The sequence below is a fragment of the Salvelinus fontinalis genome, chromosome 25, assembly GCF_029448725.1.
Source record: "Salvelinus fontinalis isolate EN_2023a chromosome 25, ASM2944872v1, whole genome shotgun sequence".
NCBI lineage: Eukaryota > Metazoa > Chordata > Actinopteri > Salmoniformes > Salmonidae > Salvelinus > Salvelinus fontinalis.
Window position 1 is genome coordinate 33,536,994 of NC_074689.1, and position 25,545 is coordinate 33,562,538.

The 25,545-nt window shown below is 43.9% G+C and overlaps 2 protein-coding genes across 5 annotated transcripts in view; one reads left to right on the plus strand and one right to left on the minus strand.

Moving 5' to 3' along the window:
* LOC129823193 (ribosomal protein S6 kinase alpha-3) overlaps positions 1-7,493 on the plus strand; it is a 27,435-nt gene extending 19,942 nt beyond the window's left edge. For 3 of the 4 annotated variants that reach the window (XM_055882028.1, XM_055882030.1, XM_055882031.1), the window contains 14 exons: positions 49-191; positions 1,227-1,297; positions 2,406-2,494; positions 2,618-2,682; positions 2,776-2,878; positions 3,127-3,239; positions 4,246-4,371; positions 4,512-4,601; positions 4,827-4,985; positions 5,127-5,288; positions 5,373-5,449; positions 5,538-5,655; positions 5,757-5,897; positions 5,999-7,493. In XM_055882028.1, coding sequence (XP_055738003.1) covers positions 49-191; positions 1,227-1,297; positions 2,406-2,494; positions 2,618-2,682; positions 2,776-2,878; positions 3,127-3,239; positions 4,246-4,371; positions 4,512-4,601; positions 4,827-4,985; positions 5,127-5,288; positions 5,373-5,449; positions 5,538-5,655; positions 5,757-5,897; positions 5,999-6,121 — 1,580 coding nt within the window. In that variant the 3' untranslated portion in view covers positions 6,122-7,493. The remainder of the gene's footprint in view (positions 1-48; positions 192-1,226; positions 1,298-2,405; positions 2,495-2,617; positions 2,683-2,775; positions 2,879-3,126; positions 3,240-4,245; positions 4,372-4,511; positions 4,602-4,826; positions 4,986-5,126; positions 5,289-5,372; positions 5,450-5,537; positions 5,656-5,756; positions 5,898-5,998) is intronic. The other variant, XM_055882029.1, reaches the window with a different exon arrangement.
* A 1,444-nt stretch (positions 7,494-8,937) lies between these two features.
* LOC129823194 (zinc finger protein 354A-like) lies at positions 8,938-25,275 on the minus strand. Its single transcript, XM_055882032.1, has 2 exons — positions 24,642-25,275; positions 8,938-11,717 (listed from the first exon to the last, which is right to left on the minus strand). The coding sequence occupies exons 1-2, from the start codon at positions 24,927-24,929 to the stop codon at positions 10,110-10,112; spliced, it is 1,896 nt and encodes a 631-aa protein (XP_055738007.1). The 5' UTR covers positions 24,930-25,275; the 3' UTR covers positions 8,938-10,109.
* Positions 25,276-25,545: the final 270 nt, after the last annotated feature.

Genomic DNA, 25,545 nt, shown 5'->3' on the forward strand with positions numbered 1-25,545 from the left:
AGCTTTACTCCCCTCTATGTGTGTGTGTGTGTGTGTGTGTGTGTGTAGACTTCGGCCTCAGTAAGGAGTCTATAGACCATGAGAACAAGGCCTATTCGTTCTGTGGGACGGTGGAGTACATGGCTCCGGAGGTGGTCAACAGGAGAGGCCACACCACCAGCGCTGATTGGTGGTCCTACGGCGTGCTCATGGTGAGAGGGGCGGAGCCACACACCTTATATGGTTTATTTACCAGTTGTGTTACAGGTTGTAGTTAGGTTGTTTGTGTTGTAGTTAGGTTGTAGTTAGGTTGTTTGTGTTGTAGTTAGGTTGTAGTTAGGTTGTTTGTGTTGTAGTTAGGTTGTAGTTAGGTTGTTTGCGTTGGGTTACAGGTTGTAGTTAGATTGTTTGTGTTGTAGTTAGGTTGTAGTTAGGTTGTTTGCGTTGGAGTTAGGTTGTAGTTAGGTTGTTTGTTTTGTAGTTAGGTTGTAGTTAGGTTTTTTGTGTTGTAGTTAGGTTGTAGTTAGGTTGTTTGTGTTGTAGTTAGGTTGTTTGTTTTGTAGTTAAGTTGTAGTTAGGCTGTGTGTGTTGTGTTACAGGTTGTAGTTAGGTTGTTTGTGTTGTGTTACAGGTTGTAGTTAGGTTGTAGTTAGGTTGTTTGTGTTGGGTTACAGGTTGTAGTTAGATTGTTTGTGTTGTGTTACAGGTTGTAGTTAGGTTGTTTGTGTTGTAGTTAGGTTGTAGTTAGGTTGTTTGTTTTGTAGTTAGGTTGTAGTTAGGTTGTTTGTGTTGTGTTTTAGGTTGTTTGTGTTGTAGTTAGGTTGTAGTTAGGTTGTTTGTGTTGTAGTTAAGTTGTAGTTAGGTTGTTTGTGTTGTGTTACAGGTTGTAGTTAGGTTGTTTGTGTTGTGTTACAGGTTTTAGTTAGGTTGTTTGTGTTGTAGTTAGGTTGTTTGTGTTGTGTTACAGGTTTTAGTTAGGTTGTTTGTGTTGTAGTTAGGTTGTTTGTGTTGTGTTACAGGTTGTAGTTAGGTTGTTTATGTTGTGTTACAGGTTGTAGTTAGGTTGTTTATGTTGTGTTACAGGTTTTAGTTAGGTTGTTTGTGTTGTAGTTAGGTTGTAGTTAGGTTGTTTGTGTTGTAGTTACAGGTTGTAGTTAGGTTGTTTGTGTTGTGTTACAGGTTGTAGTTAGGTTGTTTGTGTTGTGTTACAGGTTGTAGTTAGGTTGTTTGTGTTGTGTCTCTCCCAGTTTGAGATGCTGACCGGAACGCTACCATTCCAGGGGAAAGACCGCAAGGAGACCATGAACATGATACTCAAGTGAGTCTTTTTGACAAGGTTGACCTTTTGACCATTATCATCTCACTGGAGTAGTGTGTGTGTGTTCTATGCCATCGGTTCCCAACCGTTTCTGTTCCGGAGACTAGCAAATCACTGTCCAAAGCTCTTTTCTGTTTCGGAGACTAGCAAATCACTGTCAAAAGCTCTTTTCTGTTCCGGAGACTAGCAAGTCACAGTCAAAAGCTCTTTTCTGTTCTGGGGACTACCAAGTCACTGTCAAAAGCTCTTTTCTGTTCTGGGGACTACCAAGTCACTGTCAAAAGCTCTTTTCTGTTCTGGGGACTACCAAGTCACTGTCAAAAGCTCTTTTCTGTTCTGGGGACTACCAAGTCACTGTCAAAAGCTATTGAGGACCACCAATGTTATCAGTGAATGTAACAGATTAAAGGCCTATTATTAACATTAGAAAAAAAGTAATGTAAAATTGCTTATAATACCGTTAACAATCACAATTGTTATTATTTTTGGAAGAAAACAAATCTAATAAAAAAGTCAGACGGTCTGTGGACCACAGGTTATAATGCTGAGGCAACCCAGGAGAAAAGAGAGGGGGATTAATATTACAAGAGGTATTTTGTAGCACTCAGCAGGGTGGACAGACTATAAGAGCGATAAAAGCAGATAATGGAGCTAGCTAAGTGGAATGTTTGACATTTATGACGGAAAGGGGGAGAGAGATAAGGAGAGTACGAAAGAGGAGGAGAGAGGGAGGGTGGAGGAGGAGAGAGATGGAATGAGAAAGAGAGGAAGGGTGCAGGAAGGGGAGAGATGGAATGGGTGAGAGATATTTGAACACAGAGAATCATTTATCTCTCTCTCAGGGGAAAATGCTGAGAATGTTTGTTTGTCTCTCTCGGCTGCTGAGATCGTTTCTGTAAAACGCTGAGTTAGTTTCCTGTATGTATTACTGTATACTGTATAATGGACTTCAGCATTCAATCAGATGGAATACAGGTTGATATATGACGACTGTGTCAATATCCGCACTCTTTAATGTTCTCTATTTCCCCCTCTATCACTGCCTTCTCATCTTCTGTATTCCTACCTGTCTTTCTTTACCTCCCTCTCTCTATGTCCCTCTCCTCAGGGCTAAGTTGGGGATGCCACAGTTTCTGAGTCCAGAAGCCCAGAGTCTCCTGAGGAACCTTTTCAAACGCAACCCTACTAACAGGCTAGGTAACACAATGTGATCTTAGGTCTGAGTTACGTTTTCCCCCTAATGGTTAAAGGTAGGATTGGGGGAGTTAATATGATCCTAGATCTGTGTTGAAGTGTAACTTCTTGTTCTGATCTCTGTAGGAGCCGGCCCAGACGGAGTGGAAGAGATCAAGAGACACCACTTCTACTGCACCGTAGACTGGAACGTGAGTGTGTGATGTGACGTCTCTTCTCACTGCGTTTCAGACGCTGTAGTGTCAGTATATACCATATCATGTGTTGTCTATCTCTGTGTGTAGAAACTGTTCCGTAGAGAGCTCCACCCTCCCTTCAAACCTGCTACGGGACGACCTGACGACACCTTCTATTTCGACCCAGAGTTCACTGCTAAAACACCCAAAGGTACACACACACACACACACACACACACACACACACACACACACACACACACACACACACACACACACACACACACACACACACACACACACACACACACACACACACACACACACACACACACACACACACACACACACACACACACACTGCGCATGCACACACATTGCACACACATCTCTCCATTCATCCATCTGTCAATTACTCATTCATCTGTTGTGTGTGTGTGTGTGTGTGTGTGTGTGTAGATTCACCGGGGGTTCCACCCAGTGCCAACGCCCACCAGCTGTTCCGAGGATTCAGTTTCGTAGCCATAACAACAGAAGAAGAGGCACAACCACTACAGGCTACAATAGTGAAGGTACACACACACACACACACATGTAACCGATGTGAAATGGCTAGCTAGTTAGCGGTGGTGCGCGCTAATAGCGTTTCAATCGGTGATGTCACTCGCTCTGAGACCTGAAGTAGTTGTTCCCCTTCCTCTGCAAGGGCCGCGGCTTTTGTGGGGTGATGGGTAACGATGCTTCCTGGGTGTCAGTTGTTGATGTGTGCAGAGGGTCCCTGGTTCGAGCCCAGATAGGGGCGAGGAGAGGGACGGAAGCTAAACTGTTACACACACACACACACACACACACACTAGAGCCCTGCATGAAATTTAAGCCCGAGCCCTACCCTTGCTCGCTACATTCAGGCCTTACTCTGCCCTGGCCCGATTGCTTCTGCCAAATTTAAGGCCCGGCCCTGCCCGAACACGAAATCAGAAATAACTTTCTCTCTGCTCATCTTTGTCTGTCCCTCGCTCTCTCCCTGCGCTGCTCCATGTGCTCTCTGTGTGTGAGTATCCACAGCAACGGCTCCGCTTGCCTGCTCACATGACAAGAGAGACAGAGGCTGAGAGAGCTGTTTGGTAGCTCTAAACTCTGATAAAACTCACAGAATATTATTATTTCTGTGAAATTATCTCTCCCTTTGACTCGGACAATGTTCTTGTCTTATATTTTCTGAGGTTGATCTTGTATTTTACGAGGTTAAAGCATTTCTGAAACCATTTTATCATCGTAAGATATGACTGCAGACACTGCGCTGCAGAGCTCCTAACCCTAACTCCTAACTCTAGCTCCTAACTCCTAACCCTAACCCTAGCTCCTAACCCTAAACCTAATTCTAACCTTAACCCTAATCCCCCTAGAAATAGCATTTGACCTTGTTGGGAGCAACAAAATGTCCCCAGTTGGTCACATTTTTGTTTGTTTACTATTCTTGTGAGGACTTCTGGTCCTCAGAAGTATAGTTAAACACGTCCACACACACAGTCTTGTTATGTGTAGTTTCACATCTGTGTTGCTTATGTGTTTACGTAGCAGCTGCACAGAAATGTGTCCCAGTTTTCTGAAGCATATGAAATGAAGGAGGATATAGGACTGGGATCATACTCTGTCTGCAAACGCTGTATACACAAGACCACTGGCATGGAGTACGCAGTCAAGGTGAGACACACAGGAGAAAGCATTGATATTGCCCATTGATTGTTAGTATTCAGAGCTATACATACATAAGTGGTCTTGGTTTCAACTCCAACACATACCTGTGTGTGTGTGTGTGTGTGTGTGTTGCGTGTTGCACCCAGATCATCAGTAAGGCCAAGAGAGATCCAACGGAGGAGGTGGAGATTCTACTGAGATACGGACAACATCCCAACGTCATCACACTGAAGGACGTGAGTCTCTCACACGCACGCACACACGCACGCACGCACAGGCAAACACACACACACACACACACACACACACACACACACACACACACAGACACACAGACACACACACACACACACACACACACACACACACACACACACACACACACACACACACACACACACACACACACACACACACACACACACACAGGTACAGCTATAACCCTGTTGTCTCTGCTGTAGGTGTTTGATGACGGCAGGACAGTGTATCTGGTCACAGAGCTGATGAAGGGAGGAGAGCTGCTGGATAAGATACTGAGACAGAAGTTCTTCTCAGAGAGGGAAGCTAGTGCTGTCCTATACACCATCACCAAGACTGTTGAATACCTACACGTACAGGGGGTGAGTGTGTTTTATGTGTTTGTGTCGTTCAAGGACTTTGATACATTTCTGAGCCTCAATACTTTCTTTTTACAGCATACCTAGTTCTCATTCAATGTGGCGACGTGGGTGGGATTGACTGATTGGTTGATCATTTACCAGGTGGTGCACAGGGACCTGAAGCCCAGTAATATCCTGTATGTGGATGAGAGTGGGAACGCTGAGTCCATCAGGATCTGTGACTTTGGTTTTGCCAAGCAGCTGAGAGCTGAGAATGGCCTGCTGATGACGCCGTGCTACACAGCTAACTTTGTAGCTCCAGAGGTATGAACCGTGACACACTCTCTCTGATGTTCTCTATGTGTGTGTACCATCTCATCCACTAATCATACAGTATGTGTTTTCTAGGTGTTGAAGAAGCAGGGTTATGATGCTGCCTGTGACATCTGGAGTCTGGGAGTCCTACTCTACACCATGCTGACAGGGTAAGACTGTGTCTGTTTTATCTGTGTGAATATGGCTGTTTGTGTATTTGCAATTGTTTACCCTTCTCTCCTTTCCTTTGCTCTCCAGGTTCACTCCATTTGCCAATGGTCTAGAGGACACTCCAGAGGAGATCCTGGCTCGGATTGGTAGCGGGAAGTTCTCTCTGACCGGAGGATACTGGAATTCTGTCTCAGCCGAGGCCAAGGTACACACACACCGAAGCCAAGGGAATGTTACCAACATTCAAACACGATATTCAATGGGGAATAATAATGTTGTAATTTGTTTTTGACCTCTGACCTGTAGGAGCTGGTGTCTAAGATGTTACACGTGGACCCTCACCAGCGTTTGACGGCTGGCCAGGTGTTGCGTCATCCCTGGGTCACACAACGCGACCAGCTGCCCAAATTCACACTCACCAGACAGGATGCTCCACACCTGGTCAAGGTAACACACTCTGTCCCACTATATTTTGTCTTTTTCATATACAGTGATGTGTGTTACAATATTTTAATGACTTCAAATAAAGTTTGATTTGATTTGTGCAGGGCGCCATGGCAGCAACCTACTCTGCCCTCAACAGGAACGTTCCACCTGTCCTGGACCCTGTGGGATGTTCCACTCTGGCCCAACGGAGGGGGATGAAGAAACTCACATCCACTGCCCTCTGACCTTTAACCTTTCACCTCGGACTTATAACCTTGCTGGAGGTCTGTTCAGACAGACGGGCAGACCTGGTCCCTCAGGTGACCTGGACAGAACTCTGATGTACCTGGGACCCCCCTGACCCTTCTCTGTTAGGAACTAACCCAGTGGTTTCCACCCCTGGTGCCAGAGAGATAGAACTACAGCCTGTAGCTCTGATGGACCACAGCTGGTGGTGACCACTAACATTGTATCGTCTCTCCAGTCTTTGCTTTGTACAATCAGCGTTGCCTCTAGATACTCAAGAGACACGTGTCAGGAACATGAATGTGCTGTATATAGATGTATGTATGTATGTACTTCTGGGAACATTTGAGAGATACCTGCATATGCATTTAAGACCCAATTTATGATGAACTGTATAACTGTAGCTCTGTGTGTAAACCTTAAGTAGCCTCTTTAGTGACCGAGTCATTACAGGGACAAAACTAGTGATGTCATCAGAGGGAGAGCAAATGTGACTTCCACTGACCATGCCCTCTATATTGAGACAAGCTCCTCCCAGTCAGCCACAACATCCAATCAGAGTGACGGGAATGAGGTCCAATCATGGCTTTGGTTAGGCCAGTCTGGGTACCACCTACCCTGTCCACACCAACTCAGCTCTACAGACACTAAGGTAAATGTTATCCTGGACCAGTGTTAAGCGGTGGTTGGCTGGGCAACGAGTCTGTGGCTTGCCCAGTGTGCATGTTGCTGCCTTATACAGTGCCCTCTGTAATGATTATTTTGTCTTCTATTGGCTCTATACTCAGTAAGTTTGGATTTAAAATCAAACAATGACTGAGGTTAAAGGGAAGACTGTCAGCTTTCATTTGACAGCATCTTCATCCTTATCCAGGTGAACCGTTTAGAAATTATAGCCTTTTTCTATTGAGACAAATTCACTTGTGTGTATTTTTTAAGTAGTCAAATTTGGTTCCATATTCATAGCACGCCTACATCAAGCTTGTGACTCTACACATTTGTTGGATGCATTTGCTGTTTGTTTTGGTTGTGTTTCAGATTATTTTGTGCCCAATAGAAAATAATGTTAAAGAATGTAGTGTGTCATTTTGGAGTCACTTTTATTGTAAATAAGAATAGAATGTTTCTAAACACTTCTACATTAATGTGGATGCTACCATGGTTACGGATAATCCTGAATATATCGTGAGTAATGATGAGTGAGAAAGTCACAGATGCACAAATATCATACCCACAAGACATGCTAACCTCTCACCATTACAATAACAGGGGAGGTTAGCATGCATAAAAATGCTAACCTCCCCTGTTATTGTAATGGTGAGAGGTTAGCATGTTCTATTCATATTTACAATAAAAGTGACTTCAAAATGACCCAATACATTCTTTACCATTCATTTCTATTGGGCACAAAATAATCTGAAACACAACCAAAACAAACAACAAATGTATCCAACAAATGTGTAGAGTCACAAGCTTGATGTAGTCATTGCGTGCTAGGAATATGGGACCAAATACTACACTTTGACTGCTTTAATAGACACAAGTGAATTTGTCCCAATACTTTTGGTCCCCTAAAATGTGTGTGTGTGTGGGGGGGGGGGGGGGGGGGGGGGAACTATGTACCAAAAGTACTGTAATTTCTAAACGGTTCACCCGATAGGGATGCAAATGGCCCTCAAAATAAGGTGACAGTCTGCACTTTAACCTCATGGTCATGGTTTGATTTCCCAATAATCCCAGAGGACACTGTATTTCCTGGTCCCAAGGAGCATTTGAATGGATGAAGCTGTGAAGAGACTGAGTCTGGCACTGAACTGTCAATACTGTACTAGTACAGCACCTCAGGGTTCTAGGAGATGAAATACAATGCATTTTAGAAATCCATTAACTAAGTCATGTAAGCACACAGGTGGGGGTGGGAGAGGCCCTTGGATGTAGAAATATGTGGATAGAACGGACATGATATTTTCTGATGAATTTAACCTGCTGTCTGGAATGATATGAGGACATAATTGGGGACAGTTGGGGACATAATCCAGTATGTTACTGTCTGGAATGATATGACAGTTGGGGACATAATCCAGTATGTTACTGTCTGGAATGATATGACAGTTGGGGACATAATCCAGTATGTTACTGTCTGGAATGATATGACAGTTGTGGAAGTAATCCAGTATGTTACTGTCTGGAATGATATGACAGTTGTGGAAGTAATCCAGTATGTTACTGTCTGGGCCCGCTGGCACATGCTGACTTCTTGTCAATCCCTTTAAAGTGCTGTCTGTCTAATAGAATGAAGAAAACTGTAGCTATCAATGACTTGTAGCGGTATTATTGAACTAATGATCTGATTCTGGATCAGTAGTGAACTTCTACCTATTCGATTTCTCTCCCTCTGCTCTTCTGGATGTGTTGTAACACACACAGTCTTTCAGTTTCTGATTGACTGTTAAGTGCTTAGCTGTAAGGTTGTGTGTTTGAGCAGTTTGTATGTTGTTCTGAGAGTAGATGAGATGCATTGCTTCTCTCTTTGGGACGGTTTCCTTGACACAGATTGCACCTTGTCCTGGACTTAAAAGCAATTTCAATGGAGAATCTGTCCAAGACTAGGCACAATCTATGTCTGGGAAACCAGCATTTTGTGTCCCAGTCTCTTTCCTCTGTCCCTGTGGAGATACAGTGTCCTTCCATCCATCCTGCTGCTACCGTCTCCTCTCTCTGGTTTTGTATCTCAGTGGAGTCACAGTAGGACTTTGTATTGAACATAATAAAACAGGCCTTCAGTACACGACTGTGTTTTTCACTGACCAGTAAATACTATAGAAAGGCTTTTTATTCAGAGAGCATGTCAATAGTGTAGAGAACAAAGCATCAGACATTCAGTAATGGAACCAGTCGACATCAAAGGGCTCCTTGTTGGGCAGGGCTACAGTGTCATTCGGGTTCATCTCTATTGGCCAGAGAAAGTTCACTTGGCTTCCTATTGGACCAGAGAGTTCCTACTGTATTCATGGGGTGTATTCAGTGAGGTGAAACATTCAGAGTGTTGCAGATAGAAATGTAATAGGAGTTGACACTATACCCTATCCTACATGACAGACATCCCATATGTTTAACAAAGTATTTGTTCTATACAAAACATTTCTATGGCTATGTTGCACCCACTAAACCTACCCATAGTGCTGTACTACTCACCCTGGAGTACTGTAGGAAATAAACAAGTGCAGATAAAGAGAAAAGTGCAGAACCAGAAGGAAAAATGGATTAAACCTCAAAGGATCAGGAATGGTCTAATAATATACTCTATAATCTCAACACCAACATTAACTCAGAAGCACTAAATAAAATTTTATAAATGTGTGACTATCACATTTTACATAAAGATACTTACAGGTAATGTTGTGTAAGACAACTCTATAGATCTAAATGTATAGAATACAAAAGATTAAACTGAATTCTCTCTATATGAATGACAGATTATGGATAGAAGGCTAAATGCACATCATATAGGATATTATGGGGCTTATAAAGGGCTTACAACATTTTAAAGACACCTGGCCTTCAAGGTAGCAGTGACAAACAAATACTGTACATATGGCTCAGTCTTTTCAGTTTCCATCTACGTGAGCTGGTACCCGTGTCTCACTGGGCTGGCTCCGGCGGGCCTGCTCCCACCTGGGGCCAAAGCCAGGCCACTGGTACTTTTCAGCTGGCATTTACATAATGGTTAACTGTGAACTTTAACACCTTCTCACAAAGCAACTGTTTTGATGATGTAGAGGTTGTTGATTCTGCTACTACTGTAATTTCTCCTATTCGGTCTGTATCGATAAAACAGTTCATCTCCTGTAAAAACCAAGTACTAGATCTATTTAGAGGATTTGATCCCAGTCTCAGTGTTCTCCTGTACAGAAATAGTCACTGATAAAGTTCCCAGGTCAGTTTTTCATGTCAGACGGAGGGGTATGGTTATGGGACAAAAAGGGGTTAAAGCACAGATTGAGATTCTATTTCTATGGTTATAAGTTCTTCTTCTTTGATGTCTTGTAGATGGGCGTGGTTATCTTGTAGAGAGGCAGGGTTGTTGTGTAGAGGGGCTGTACTATGATTCATTGTTTTATCAGGTTTTTTGAGTTTCCCAGACTGCTGGTCTAGCTGCTCCTGGTTGCGTCTGAGAGAGTGGTTTCTCAGGTGGGCAGTGAGGCCCCTCTGGGTCAGCTGGTAGATGCGACACTCATAACAGTAGTAGGGTGTAACGGACAAGTGTCTAACCTGATGTTTTAGGAAGCTGTCGATCGAGTTAAAGGTTTTTCCACACTCCTCACAGTGTGGGACCCTGCCCGGGTGTTCCAAGTCATAGTGCTTTTTCGTCGTGTACTTTCGCAGGATCTCCAGGGAGCAGAAGGAGCAGCGGAACGTCAACTTGTGAACACTGGTATGGCAACGAGAGTGCTTGTCCAGGCTAGTTTGGTTTCTGTGGTATATGTTACAGAGTGGGCAGAAGAATTTCTTCTTATGGCTGGGTTGGTATTGATTCTGCTGCACCTGGGCTGTCAGGTAAGCATCATAAGCCTTTTTCTGCTGCTCCCGTGCTTCCTGGGCTTTCTGGGCTTTCAGGTAAGCATCATAGGCCTTCATCTTCTGCTCCTGGGCTCCCTGGGCTTTCTGGATAGTCTCCAAGGCCCTCTTCTTCTTCTTGTCATCTTTTACACGGTGGAAGCGGATGTGAGTCCTCAGGGACCTCTTAGTTGTGTAGTGTTTGGGGCAGAGTGGCACTGGGCAGGTGTATTTTGCATCATTGCAGCAGCCGGTCTTGTGCTCCATTAACTCACTTCGGGACTGGAAGGTGTTGCTGCACTGTGGGCAGCGGAACCCTGCCACTCTCTTCTTCTTTCGCTTCTTCTCTTCTTCCTCCACAGTCTGACCTTTCTGTCTCTCCTGCTCTTCCTCCCTCGCCCTCTCTGCAATCATCTTCCACTCATCTTCCTCTGTTTTCTTCCTCTCTTGCTCCCATCTCCACCACTGCGGCCCCGGGAGCTTTTTCCGTCTCCCTTTTTTCACCCACATCCCTTCCATCCTGCCCTCTCCCCTCTCCTCTATCCTCCATCCCTCCTCCTCCTCCTCCTCCCCTAACACATATTCTCTCCATTCCTCCTCCTCTGGTTTTGAGTTTATCACAAATACCTCCACCTCATGCTCTGTCACATTCATTTTCTCCATCATCCATTCTTTCATTCTGCCCTTTCCCTTCATCCTCTCTTCCCTGTGAATCTCTGTTACCATGGCATCACAGCCTCCCTCTCCATCTTGGTGAGAGTGTGAGTATTCCATCCCATACTCTCCTCCCTCTTTCTTCCTTTCTCCTGTGTGTGAGTCTCCTATTTTCACCACTCTAATCTGGTCATAGCTCCCTGCAATGCTTGCGTCCTCCCCAACATTTTCCTCTTTGATTGAACTAAACAACTTCTTGATTGAGCCCAACGAATTGTTTGAGCGATTCACCTGCGAGTCCACCTCCCTGTCCACTGGCTCCTCCTTGATGCCAGTCTTTTTTACTTCCAACACCCCAGTCCCTTTTGCACCCTCAGTGGACACCTGTGAGATGAACAAGAAGTGTTTAGTTATTAAATTTAAGTTACAGTGTTTGGGCTACACTTGGTTTAAGAAACTGTCGGCTAGGCCTGGAAGACACATTTTAGATAGCCATAAAGTTTAAGAACAAAAAAATACCATAAGAACAAAAAACATGGTTTTGTTGGTGGTGTGGAGTGGGAAAGGTGAAAGACATGAACTACTTAATTGGCGGCAAATGTTTAAAGCATTGCGCCGCCATCTTCTTTACTATAGGGCACTTCCATGGTAATGGAATTGCGCTGAAACTTAAATTGTTCACTTAAAATGTATGCCACACAAAAACCCATTGATTTCAAAAGTTTAACAAATCATAAAACTATGCACAAGGACTACTTTTAAAGGAGTACACTGATTTTTACAATAACACAGTTACTGGAAGAACTGTGCAGATGCCAAGTTTTGTAAAATCATTTTGGTAAAATCTCTGTTTTTTGTGTGTCCACATTTTCCAAAAACTGCCTGGACCAGACCAAATCTGAACCAATCACAGATGTTTGTACAGACAAAGTACAGCACTCTAGAGTACAGTACATTAGTGTACTCAAATTTAGTGTGCTCTACTGTGTACTGTACAATACTCTACTTTTCTTTACTGTACTCTACTGTCCAAATTTGTGAACCCAACTGTCGTTTGTGACTACTACGATTTCCCATTGTAGCCAATTCAATTGCTGAAATTCCGTTACTGATTTATCTGAAATTCCGTTACTGATTTGGTAACAGATTTCAAGTTCTAATCAATATTTTTTTTCTCCAGATTTCAGTAAAAACACAAACTAATTGATAGGTCTACCTTTAGTTGTTACTTCTGTGAACTTTCACTTTCCTCCCTCATGAGGGAGAGAAATTAGAAAATATCTTAAAGATACAGTATGTGGATTTTTTAAAATGGAATTTCAAGGCACAGAGCAATGTTTCTTAAACTTACACAAGGCAACATTTCGGCAAGGGTTAATATTAGTTGGCAATGGTCTTTACGTTAACATTATTGTATTTTTATGTATTTCTAATACCTTTTAAGACTTTTTCTAAGACCTCTTTTCCATCTGTTTGACCAGAAATCAAAGCCTTTGCTTAATACAAAAACATTTGGGATGGAAAATGGTTGAAAAATGTAAATATGCCTTAAAGCCCACACCAGTAGAAAGTAGAGGTCGACCGATTAATCGGGATGGCCGATTAATTAGGGCCGATTTCAAGTTCATAACAAACCGGTAATTGACCTTTTTGGACGCCGGTTATGGCTGATTACATTGCAATCCACGAGGAGACTGCGTGGCAGGCTGACCACCTTTTACGCGAGTGCAGCATCAAAAAGGACCTTGTGGCTGCAAGGAGTCAAGGTAAGTTGCTAGCTAGCTTTAAACGTATCTTATAAAAACAATCAATCAATCTTCACATAATCACTAGTTAACTACACATGGTTGATGATATTACTAGGTTAACTAGCTTGTCCTGCGTTGCATATAATCAATGCAGTGCCTGTTAATTTATCATCGAATCACAGCCTACTTCAACTTCGCCAAACGGATGATGATTTAACATAAGCACATTCTCGAAAAAGCACAATCGTTGCACAAATGTGTCTAACCATTAACATCAATGTCTTTCTTAAAATCAATACAAAGAAGTATATATTTTTAAACCTGCATATTTAGTTAAGAAATTCATGTTAGCAGGCAATATTAACTAGGGAAATTGTGTCACTTCTCTTGCGTTCAGTGCAAGCAGAGTCAGGGTATGTGCAGCAGTTTGGGCCGCCTGGCTCATTGTGAACTGTGTGAAGACCATTTCTTCCTAACAAAGACCGTAATTAATTTGCCAGAATTTTACATAATGACATAACATTGAAGGTTGTGCAATGTAACAGCAATATTTAGACTTAGGTTTGCCACCCATTCGATAAAATACAGAACGGTTCGCAATGATAGTTACTGGATTTAACCATATTAATGACCAAAGGCTCTTATTTCTGTGTGTTTATTATATTATAATTAAGTCTATGATTTGATATTTGATAGAGCAGTCTGAGCGGTGGTAGGCAGCAACAGGCTTGTAAGCATTCATTCAAACAGTACTTTACTGCGTTTGCCAGCAGCTCTTAGCAATGCTTGAAGCACAGCGCTGTTTATATGACTTCAAGCCTATCAACTCCAGAGATTAGGCTGGCAATACTAAAGTGCCTATAAGAACATCCAATAGTCAAAGATAAATGAAGTACAAATGGTATCGAGAGAAATGGTTAACAGGTCATAATTCCTATAATAACTTGCGGCTGAACATGAAAGGGGTTTCTTTGTTATTTTACCGTTCATTTATTCCATAGAGAATGTCTTGATCTACTTCAAATAAGGTCTGTGTTTCATGCAGGCTTAAACCGCCTCAGCTTTTTGATACTCATGTAAATCTCGCTAGAATAAGGTAACGTTTGTCAACATATTTTCATAAATCCACTCTACAAAAAATATATATTTTTGCCTATATTTAGCCAATATTGATCAGAGTTACCGTGTCCTATGGATATCTACACAGTTATCAAATTGGCAAGGTGTTATAAGACTAAACGAAACACAGACCTTATTTGAAGTGAATCTAAAAACATCCTATGGAATAAATGAATGAAGGAGCCGCTTTTCAGATTTTGCTGGAAGGTGTCATGGGAATTATGACTCACACTTTGGTAGTCAATTATTACCATGGCCATTATTAAAATAGGATTTCCTGCATATAGAATTTCCTATTTTTGTTTTCAACATTTATCAACAGGTAACTTAAACTCTAGTTTTATTATTCAAACAGTTGAGAGTAAGTGTTTCCTAAGCAGACACTTCAGTATCCTTGTCACTTCAGAGAGCTGTGACTTTGTGTGTACAATTATATTAAATTTACAGATGGCAGAGAAAAGCAGAGATGCAGAAAAAAGCAGAGATGATGCTGTGCAACTCACTTTGACCACTCTTTACTGGCCAAACAGAGGCTGAGAGCCATTCAGGAAGAGTTTGGCCTTCCCAAACACAGCATCATCCAAGAAGTTCAAACTCGCTGGAACTCAACATTACACATGTTGCAGAGGATGTTTGAACAGAGGCGTACACTGAATGTGTATGCAGGTGAATACAGATATATCAGCAGTTTGTCTGCTGCAGTGGGACATTGTCACTAACCTAATTGAGACTCTGGCACCTATGGAGGAGGTGACACTGGAGATGAGCCACTCCAACGCCACAGCCGCATGCATCATCCCCAGTGTGTCGGTGCTGAAGCTGATGCTGCAGCAGGAGGATTCTTCTACTCAAGGCATCAAAATTTTACGGAAGACCATGTTGGACAGTCTGACAAGGCGGTGCTCCAAGGCCGAGGAGACAAAATTGCCTGGTTCTGGCAACTGTCCTGGATCCACGTTACAAGAGCTAGGCCTTCAGCTCAGTGACAGCACTAGAGAAATACAAAAGAGTGGCTGAAGGAGGAGTCTGACCTACTAAGGAAACCAAATCCCAGAGCCACAGCAGAATGGACTAGTGAAGAGGAGGACCCAGATCCAGGTGCAAAGAGGCAAAGAGTCCAAGTAGATCAGTCACCCAGTCTGGTGGACAGCCTCTACGCTAGAATCCTTGGAAGCCAAGAGGGCAGGGCTGTAGTCCAGCGCAGTTTTTAAATTGAGTTGGAGCGTTACCTCACAGAGCCTGTCATTGACAGAAGGAGCACCTTGTCTTTGGAGTGGTGGACGCAGAATGAGGACAGACTTCAATCACTCGCTCCACTGGCAAAGAAGTTTCTGTCCCCCACCTTCTTCGGTCCCAAGTAGAGGTCGACCGATTATGATTTTTCAACACCGATACCGATTATTGGAGGACCAAAAAAGCCGATACCGATTAATCTGCCGATTAAAAAAAAAAAAGTCTTTATTTATTTGTAATAATGACAATTACAACAATACTGAATGAACACTTATTTTAACTTAATATAATACATCAATAAAATCAATTTAGCCTCAAATAAATAATGAAACATGTTCAATTTGGTTTAAATAATGCAAAAACAAAGTGTTGGAGAAGAAAGTAAAAGTGCAATATGTGCCATGTAAAAAGGCTAACGTTTAAGTTCCTTGCTCAGAACATGAGAACATATGAAAGCTGGTGGTTTCTTTTAACATGAGTCTTCAATATTCCCAGGTAAGAAGTTTAAGGTTGTAGTGCAGAAAGCAGAGCTTGTCTGCATGTTCCCGTCAGTCTGCTCCTCCACTTATCATAAATGATCCCCACCTCACTGAACACTCGCTCACTTGGGACTAGAGGTCGACCGATTAATCGGAATGGCCGATTAATTGGGGCCGATTTCAATTTTTAATAACAATCGGTAATCTGCATTTTTGGACACCAATCACAGCCGATTACATTGCACTCCATGAGGAGACAGCGTGTGTAACGGTTGTCGTACTCCTCCTCCTCCTCGGACGAGGAGAGGAGAGAGGGATCGGAAGACCAATATGCAGCGAGGTATGATGACATAATTTTAATAAAACAATACGGGAAAAACACGAAACGAAACCACTTGAAATAATTAACAAAATAACAAAACAAATGTAGACAAACCTGAACTATACGAACTTACATATAACACTAAGAACGCACAAACAGGGAAAATAGACTACACAAAAGGAACGATGTACAAACAAACCGAACAGTCCCGTATGGTGCGTCAAACACTGACACAGGAGACAATCACCCACAAACAAACAGTGTGAACACACCTACCTTAATATGACTCTCAATCAGAGGAAATGAAAAAAAAAAACACCTGCCTCTAATTGAGAGCCATATCAGGTCACCCAAAACCAACATAGAAACAGAAAACATAGACTGCCCACCCACACTCACGTCCTGACCAACTAACACATACAAAACTAACAGAAACCAGGTCAGGAACGTGACAGCGTGGCAGGCTGACTACCTGTTATGCGAGTGCAGCAAGGAGTCACGGTAAGGTGCTAGCTAGCGTTAAACGTATCTTATAAAAAACAATCAATCTTAACATAATCACTAGTTAACTATACATGGTTGCTGATATTATTAGTTTATCTAGCTTGTCCTGGGTTGAATATAATCGATGCGGTGCCTGTTAATTTATCATTGAATCATAGCCTACTTCACCAAACGGTGACCAGAGCTTACCCAGGATGCTGCACAACAACTTAAGTTGGGCTTGAAGTGACAAACCCGAACTCCACGCTTCGTGCAAATTCATGCCAATGCCTTGTCTTTTCCTATGAAATTATGTGTAAATTGCCTCGGTTTCATTTCAGGGCTGGGTCTTATTTGAATGATACAACCCACCAGCATGGCATTGTTTATTAATCAGAAACACCTGCAAAGTTTGAGTCGCAACTGAGCTGGGCAATATAATAGATAACCTTTGGCTACAGCAAAGATGATGGATAATTAAGCAATAAATGCAGGAGGAGGTGTGGTATATGGCCAATATACCACGGCTAAGGGCTGTTCTTACGCACAACGCAAGGTGGAGTGCCTGGACACAGCCCTTAGCCGTGGTATATTGGCCATGTACCACAAACCCCTGAGGTGCCTTATTGATATTATAAACTGGTTACCAATGTAATTAGAGCAGTTAAAATACATAGTCATACCCTTGATATACGGTCTGATATACCAGGCTGTCAGCCAATCAGCATTCAAGGCTCGAACCACCCAGTTTATAAATGAAGATACACTATATACACAAAAGTATGTAGACACCCATTCAAATGAATTGATTTGTCTATTTCAGCCACACCCGTTGCTGACAGGTGTATAAAATCGAGCACACAGCCATGCAATCTCCATAGACAAACATTGACAGTAAAATGGCCTTACTGAAGAGCTCAGAGACTTTCAACGTGGCACCATCATAGGATGCCACCTTTCCAACAAGTCAGTTTGTCAAATTTCTGCCTTGCTAGAGCTGCCCCGGTCAACTGTAAGCACTGTTATTGTGAAGTGGAAACGTATAGGAGCAACAACGGCTCAACTGCAAAGTGGTATGCCACACAAGCTTACAGAACAGTACCGGAGTGCTGAAGCGCGTAAAAATCGTCTGTCCTTGGTTGCAACACTACCAAGTTCCAAACTGCCTCTGGAAGCAACGTCAACACAAGAACTGTTTGTTGGGAGGTTCATGAAATGGGTTTCCATGACCGAGCAGCTACACACAAGCCTAAGATCACCATGCGCAATGCCAAGCATTTGCTGCAGTGGTGTAAAGCTCTCCACCATTGGACCAGTGGAAACTCATTCTCTGGCATGATGAATCACGCTTCACCATCTGGCAGTCCGACGGATGAATCTGGGTTTGGCGGATGCCAGGAGAATGCTACCTGCCTGAATGTATAGTGCCTACTGTACAGTTTGGTGGAGGAGGAATAATGGTCTGGGGCTGTTTTTCATGGTTCGGGCTAGGCCCCTTAGTTCCAGTGAAGGGAAATCTTAACTCTACAGCATTCAATGACATTCTAGACGATTCTGTGCTTCCAACTTTGTGGCAACAGTTTGGGGAAGGGCCTTACCTATTTCAGCATGAAAATGCCCCCATGTACAAAGCGAGGTCCATACAGAAATGTTTGTCGAGATCGGTGTGGAAGAACTTGACTGGCCTGCACAGAGCCCTGACCTCAACCCCATCAAACACATTTGGGATGAATTGGAACTCCGACTGAGCCAGGCCCAACATCAGTGGCCGACCTCACTAATGCTCTTGTGGTTGAATGGAAGCAAGTCCCTGCAGCAATGTTCCAACATCTTGTGGAAAGCCTTCTCAACAGAGTGGAGGCTATTATAGCAGCAAAGGGGGGACCAACTCCATATTAATGCCCATGATTTTGGAATGAGATGTTCGATGAGCAGGTAGCGACATTCTTTCGGTCATGTAGTGTACTTCACTCAGGCCGCTTACCATTGAAGAAAATGGTCAGTTCCGGGTCAGACAGGTTGGTTGTTTAGCAACAGAAACGATGCACGCACAACCATGGGGCAAAACAGATGAGGTTGGCTTCGATTGTTGACAACATGTAAGCTATATTTCGTCTCTCATTTATTGAGAACATAAATAACTTTGCACAATGACCACTTGTTGTCTCTTAAATATATTGTTACAGTTGTTGGTTAGCTAGCTAGCGAATTTTAGACACATTAGCATTGACATGAAATCAGTCAAAACACCTCAAATTAAGACATGGTATCAATAACAAGATGAAACAAGCTGAAACGTGCCACTTATGATTCCTCACATGGCAGTTTCTTGTCATTCTTGCTAGCAATCTGGCCATCCGGAATCACAACAACAGGCTGACTTCTGCCCCATGGAAGTGCGCACATTGTTTTGGTGACGTTGTCAGCCAACTCATCTATAGACACCAACCCATCTATAGACACAGACACTATTTAGCTCATTGACTTACATTGAACCAGAAAAAAAAAGTCAATGGGTCATCTCTTTCCCCCTTCTGTCTCTGGCTACAGCTTTTTACTGGCTGCCTGAGCCATGGAGCAAATTAAAATAGGTTGCACCCCCACCTTATCACCAGCAACTAATCATAATCAATTGGAAATTTAAAGTTTCACTTATTTTTGCTCTAGTCTGTCTAAATAAAATATGGTAAATGGTCAAATTGCGTGCGATATGATTTCATTTTGGAACCGCTCCCCCAAGATGTTTTGGCCACACTCCACTGCTTTGACTGATGCAGCTAGAATTCAAGTGTCTATCCTACACTGAACAAAAATATAAATGCAACATGCAACAATTTCAAAGATTTGACTTAAGATTTGACTGAGTTAAAGTTATTTTATTTTTAGATCTGTGTATTGTTAGATATTACTGTACTGTTGGAGCTAGGAACACAAGCATCTCACTACACCACAATAACATCTGCTAAATATGTGTATGTGACCAATACAATTTGATTTTGATTTATAAGGAAATCCATCAATTGAAATAAATGCATTAGGCCCTAATCTATGGATTTCACATGACTGTGAATACAGATATGCATCTGTTTGTCACAGATACCTGTAAAAAAAGAAAGTAGGGCGTGGATCAGAAGAACAGTCAGTATCTGGTGTGACCACCATTTGCCTCATTCAGAGTCACATCTCCTTCGTATAGAGTTGATCAGGGTGTTGATTGTAGCCTGTGGAATGTTGTCCCACTCCTCTTCTATGGCTGTGCAAATTTTCTGGATATTGGCAGGAACTGGAACACGCCCTCACACAAGTTGATCCAGAGCATCCCAAACATGCTTTAATGGGTGACATGTCCAGTGAGTATGCAGGCCATGGAAGAACTGGGACATTTTCAGCTTCCAGGAATTGTGTACAGATGGGGGCTGTGCATTATCATGCTATAACATGAGGTGATGGAATTCTTTCAAATTGCCATCGATAAAATGCAATTGTGTTCATTGTCCATAGCTTATGTCTGCCCATACCATAACCCCACCATGGGGCACTCTGTTCACAACGTTGACATCAGCAAACCGATCGCCCACACAACGCCATACACGCTACGCTGTCTGACATCTCCCCGGGTATAGTTGAAACCGGGGTTCATCAGTGAAGAGCACACTTCGCCAGCGTGCAAGTGGCTATCGAAGGTGAGCATTTGCCCACTGAAGTCGGTTACGCTGCCGAACTGCAGTCAGGTCAAGACTTTGGTGAGGATGACGTGCATGCAGATGAGCTTCCCTAAAACGTTTTTTTGACAGTTTGTGCAGAAATTCATTGGTTGTGCAAACCAACAGTTTCATCAGTTGTCCGCGTGGCTGGTCTCAGACAATGTTGCAGGTAAAGAAGCCAGATATGGAGGTCCTGGGCTGGAGTGGTTACACATGGTCTGCGGTTGTAAACCCGGTTGGACGAACTGCCAAATTCTCTAAAACAATGTTGGAGGTGGCTTATGGTAGAGAAATGAACATTATATTCTCTGGCAACAGCTCTGGTGGACATTCCTTCACTCAGTATACCAATTGCACGCCCCCTCAAAACTTGAAACATCTGTGGCATTGTGTTGTGTGACAAAACTGCAAATTTGAGTGGCCTTTTAATGTCCACAGCACAATGTGCACCTGTGTAAATGTCATGCTGTTTAATCAGCTTCTTGATATTCCACACCGGTCAGGTGGATGGATTATATTGGCAAAGGAGAAATGCTCACCAACAGGGATGTAAGCAAATTTGTGCTCAAAATTTGAGATAAATACAATTTTTGTGAGTACAGATGTAACAATCGTCTGTGGTGGTAAAAGGATCGGACCAAAGCGCAGCGTGGTAATTGTTCATGATGACGTTTAATTCAAACTCAGAACACTAAACAAAACAATAAACGATGAACAAACGAAACAGTACCGTGTGGCGACAAACACTGACACGGAAGACAACCACCCACAAACCAAAAGACAAAACAGGCTACCTAAATATGGTTCCCAACTCCTCCGGACTGAGGAAACTCCTCCGGACTGAGGAAACTCCTCCGGACTGAGGGGCAGCTCCGGACTGAGGGGCAGCTCCGGACTGAGGGGCAGCTCCGGACTGAGGGGCAGCTCCGGACTGAGGGGCAGCTCATGACTGAGGGGCAGCTCATGACAGAGGTAGCTAAGGACTGAGGGGTAGCTCAGGACTGAGGGGTAGCTCAGGACTGAGGGGTAGCTCAGGACTGAGGGGTAGCTCAGGACTGAGGGGTAGCTCAGGACTGAGGGGTAGCTCAGGACTGAGGGGTAGCTCAGGACTGAGAGGTAGCTCAGGACTGAGAGGTAGCTCAGGACTGAGGGGTAGCTCAGGACTGAGGGGTAGCTCAGGACTGAGGGGTAGCTCAGGACTGAGGGCAACTCCGGACTGAGGGGCAGCTCCCGACTGAAGGACGGCTCTGGCGGCTCCTGACTGGCGGGTGGCTCTGACGGCTCCTGACTGGCGGGCGGCTCCTGACTGGGGGACCGGCGGCTCTGGCGGCTCCTGACTGGCGGGCGGGCGGCTCCTGACTGGCGGGCGGCTCTGGCGGCTCCTGACTGGCGGGCGGCTCTGGCGGCTCCTGACAGACGGGCGGCTCAGGCGGCGCTGGACAGACGGGCGGCTCAGGCGGCGCTGGACAGACGGGCGGCTCAGGCGGCGCTGGACAGACGGGCGGCTCAGGCGGCGCTGGACAGACGGGCGGCTCAGGCGGCGCTGGACAGACGGGCGGCTCAGGCGGCGCTGGACAGACGGGCGGCTCAGGCGGCGCTGGACAGACGGGCGGCTCAGGCGGCGCTGGACAGACGGGCGGCTCAGGCGGCGCTGGACAGACGGGCGGCTCTGGCGGCGCTGGACAGACGGGCGGCTCTGGCCTGCTGAGGCGCACAGTAGGCCTAGTGCGTGGTGCCGGAACAGGTGGTACCGGGCTGGGGACACGCACCTCTGGGCGAGTGCGGGGAGCAGGAACAGGGCATACTGGACCCTGGAGGCGCACAGTAGGCTTGGTGCGTGGTGCCGGAACTGGTGGTACCGGACTGGGGACACGCACCACTGGGCGAGTGCGGGGAGGAGGAACAGGGCGTACTGGACTCTGGAGGCACCTCAGGGCGAGTGCGGGGCGCAGGAATAGGTCACCACGGGTTGTGAAGGTACTCTGGAGACCTGGTGTGTATAGCCGGCATCAATTGTTCCGGAACTTTAACACGTTTCAGGATGAGTACTAGGAACTGACACATGTGGCATCAGACAGCTAACACGCTCTTCAGGGCGAATGCCATGCATACTACACCAAACCAGCAGCTCTCTCTCTTCACTCTCCTCCAATTTTATCAACAACTCCTCGAATGTCTCATAATCTCCCCTCCTTTCACTCTCCTCCAATTTGTACAATAACTCCTCAACAATCTCAGACTCACACCTCAACTTTGCCGACTGCTCTGGTTCCATCCTCGGCTCCTTACGGTAAGCACGGGAAGTTGGCTCAGGTCTGACTCCTGACTGCCACACTCCCCGTGTTCCCCCCCCAATACATTTTTGGGGCTGCCTCTCGGGCTTCCTTGCCAGCCGTGTTCCCTCGTAACGCCGGTTCCCTTTAGCTGCTGCCTCCGCTCTCCTGGCTGCCTCCACCTGTTCCCATGGCAGGCGATCCCTTCCAGCCAGAATCTCCTCCCATGTGTAACATCCCTTGCCATTTAGAATGTCCTCCCATGTCCATTCCTCTTCAGATTTCGCCCGCTGCGGCCGCTGCTGCCCGTTACCACGCTGCTTGGTCCTTTTTTGGTGGGCGTTTCTGTAACGATCGTCTGTGGTGGTAGAAGGATCGGACCAAAGCGCAGCGTGGTAATTGTTCATGATGATGTTTAATTAAAACTCAGAACACTAAACAAAACAATAAACAATGCACAAACGAAACAGTACCGTGTGGCGACAAACACACACGGAAGACAACCACCCACAAACCAAAAGACAAAACAGGCTACCTAAATATGGTTCCCAATCAGAGACAATGACAAACACCTGCCTCTGATTGAGAACCATATCAGGCCAAACGACAAACCCAACATAGAAACACAAAACATAGATAACCCACCCAACTCATGCCCTGACCACACTAAAACAAAGAAAATACAAAAGAACTATGGTCAGAACGTGACAATAGAACATTTCTGGGAACTTTTATTTCAGATCATGAAACATGGGACCAACACTTCAAATGTTGTGTTTCTATTTCTGTTCAGTGAATAATGAAAAGGCACCCGTGAAAGATTATGCTTTGTGTCCGATGCGCTCAAGGTGTTGTTATATATCATTTGCGGCATACATCATGAGCAAAGTCATTGTAGCCTGTCATTTCACTTCCCCTAGCTGTGAGAACCATGGCCTCACGAGCCTACCAAAGGTTGCAGCGTGCCCATTACAATGTAGAAAAATGTGTCTAGTCCGAACCGTTCAATAGTTAGGCTATCCATATTACCAGAGCTTCATCTTATTCTTTCTATGGAGAATTCGCGGCGGCAATCTATGGAAGATGGCAATAGATGGCAAAGTCCAAGATAGTGGTTTCCCCTATCCATCTGTGGCAAAGTTCTCTACATGCTTATGACAAATCCAGCTCCAGAACCAGCCATAGCCAAGCTGGCTACATGTGTCATTCTTTCGGAGATGGAACCTAAAAGACAATTTCCGCTATAGGTCTGGAATTACATGGAAATAGTGTCAGCTTTGCCCTCTGGTGGGGGCCTTTAATTAAAAAATATATATAGACTCTTAGCTTTCATTTGACATGATCCTTTGAACTTCACATGTTGGTGCTCATGGGTCCTTTTACATGGAAAAGATCTATAACCTTTCAGCATACTCTCTTGATTAAAGATGCACTCTTAAGCACAACAAATTCGTAACACATTGCCCTAATTGGATTCGTAACAGATCACACTAATTGCAAAAATCATATGATATCATACAAATTGCAAAATTCTTAACATATCACACAAATGGATGACGTTGTATGCTAAAAACGGGGGCCAATTTTGGCTTATGGGCACCACTTTAAAAACTACTGGCTGAAATTATACAAAAGTTTGAGAGTGCATCTAACTTATTAGCCTATAGTATACTATCTTTGATTAACTTACTAGCCTATAGTATACTGTCTTGGATTAATTTACTAGCCTATAGTATACCGTCTTTGATTAGCTTACTAGCCTATAGTATTTTTACTAGCCTATAGTAGATTGTCTTTGATTAACTTACTAGCCTGTAGAATACTGTATTTGATGCAGTAGCCTACACAATAGTTTAGGTGCGATCCAATGTTACATTAGCTACGTTTCATAAAACACATACACATTTACAAAGTTGTAGGCTAGCCTCTTTGCGCAAATATACTCACTGTGTGTTGCCGATACGCCGATGTTTTTTCAGTTAAATAAATCGTTGGGACTGCGTCAAGATTTAATATTAACCTCGTGGTGAAACCGAGATCAAGTTTTGTGAAGCACTCTTCTGTAAAGTGGTCGCCACATAAGCGGGACACAACTGGAATGTTGTCTCCTGAGTTGCTTTCATTAATAAACTGTAGCCACTGTTGACGTCTCTGTGGCTCCTCTGGTAAACTGTAATGAATAATTGCGTCCGATTTATTGGCGCATCCTCTAACAATGCATCTATGGATTTCCATTGTGCACTTTTCTTTAGCCAGTTATTTTCTCATGAAACAGAGCAAAATTTGATATACTTTTTAGCTACTCATTTTGTCGTCACCACTGACACAGATTGTTGCTCTCTTTGCTAGCCAACTGTTAGCAACAACAACCAAGTTAGCATTGTGGCTAAGCTGTCTACAGTGTTGAGTCAATAATTAATATCCTCACGTTGACTTTACACATTCTCTCTATCTGGCTATGCCGTTTGAACAGTGGTGAATATGTGTACAACATATTTTCCAGGTACTAAAATGCAAATTAATGAATTGCAAAAATAGCTAGGAGGTTGCAACTTCTTATGTTTTTGCAACAGAATAGGCGCACGGTCGCCTCCTACTGTAGTGGAGTGTGTCTACTGAACGACCATTTACTCTAGGAGGCTATATTATTTTCCTCAAACGAATTAACACATAAAATGTATATCGAATTGATTGGTTTGATTATTCTAAACACGTACACAGTTCCAGCTTATGAAAATGTTAAAATATTAGTAAAATACATTCCATATATGTTTCCACTGTGTCTGGTCCATTCACATTGCCAAGAAAGTTAGCCCATTCTACATTTACACATATATTTTCAAAGGAACAT

Excerpts from the sequence above, each read along its gene's own strand:
- LOC129823194 (XM_055882032.1), bottom strand. The coding sequence starts at position 24,929 with ATGGAAATCCATAGATGCATTGTTAGAGGATGCGCCAATAAATCGGAC. Across the intron at positions 11,718-24,641 it reads CGGCGTATCGGCAACACACA|GTGTCCACTGAGGGTGCAAA; the intron begins GTGAGTATATTT and ends TTCATCTCACAG.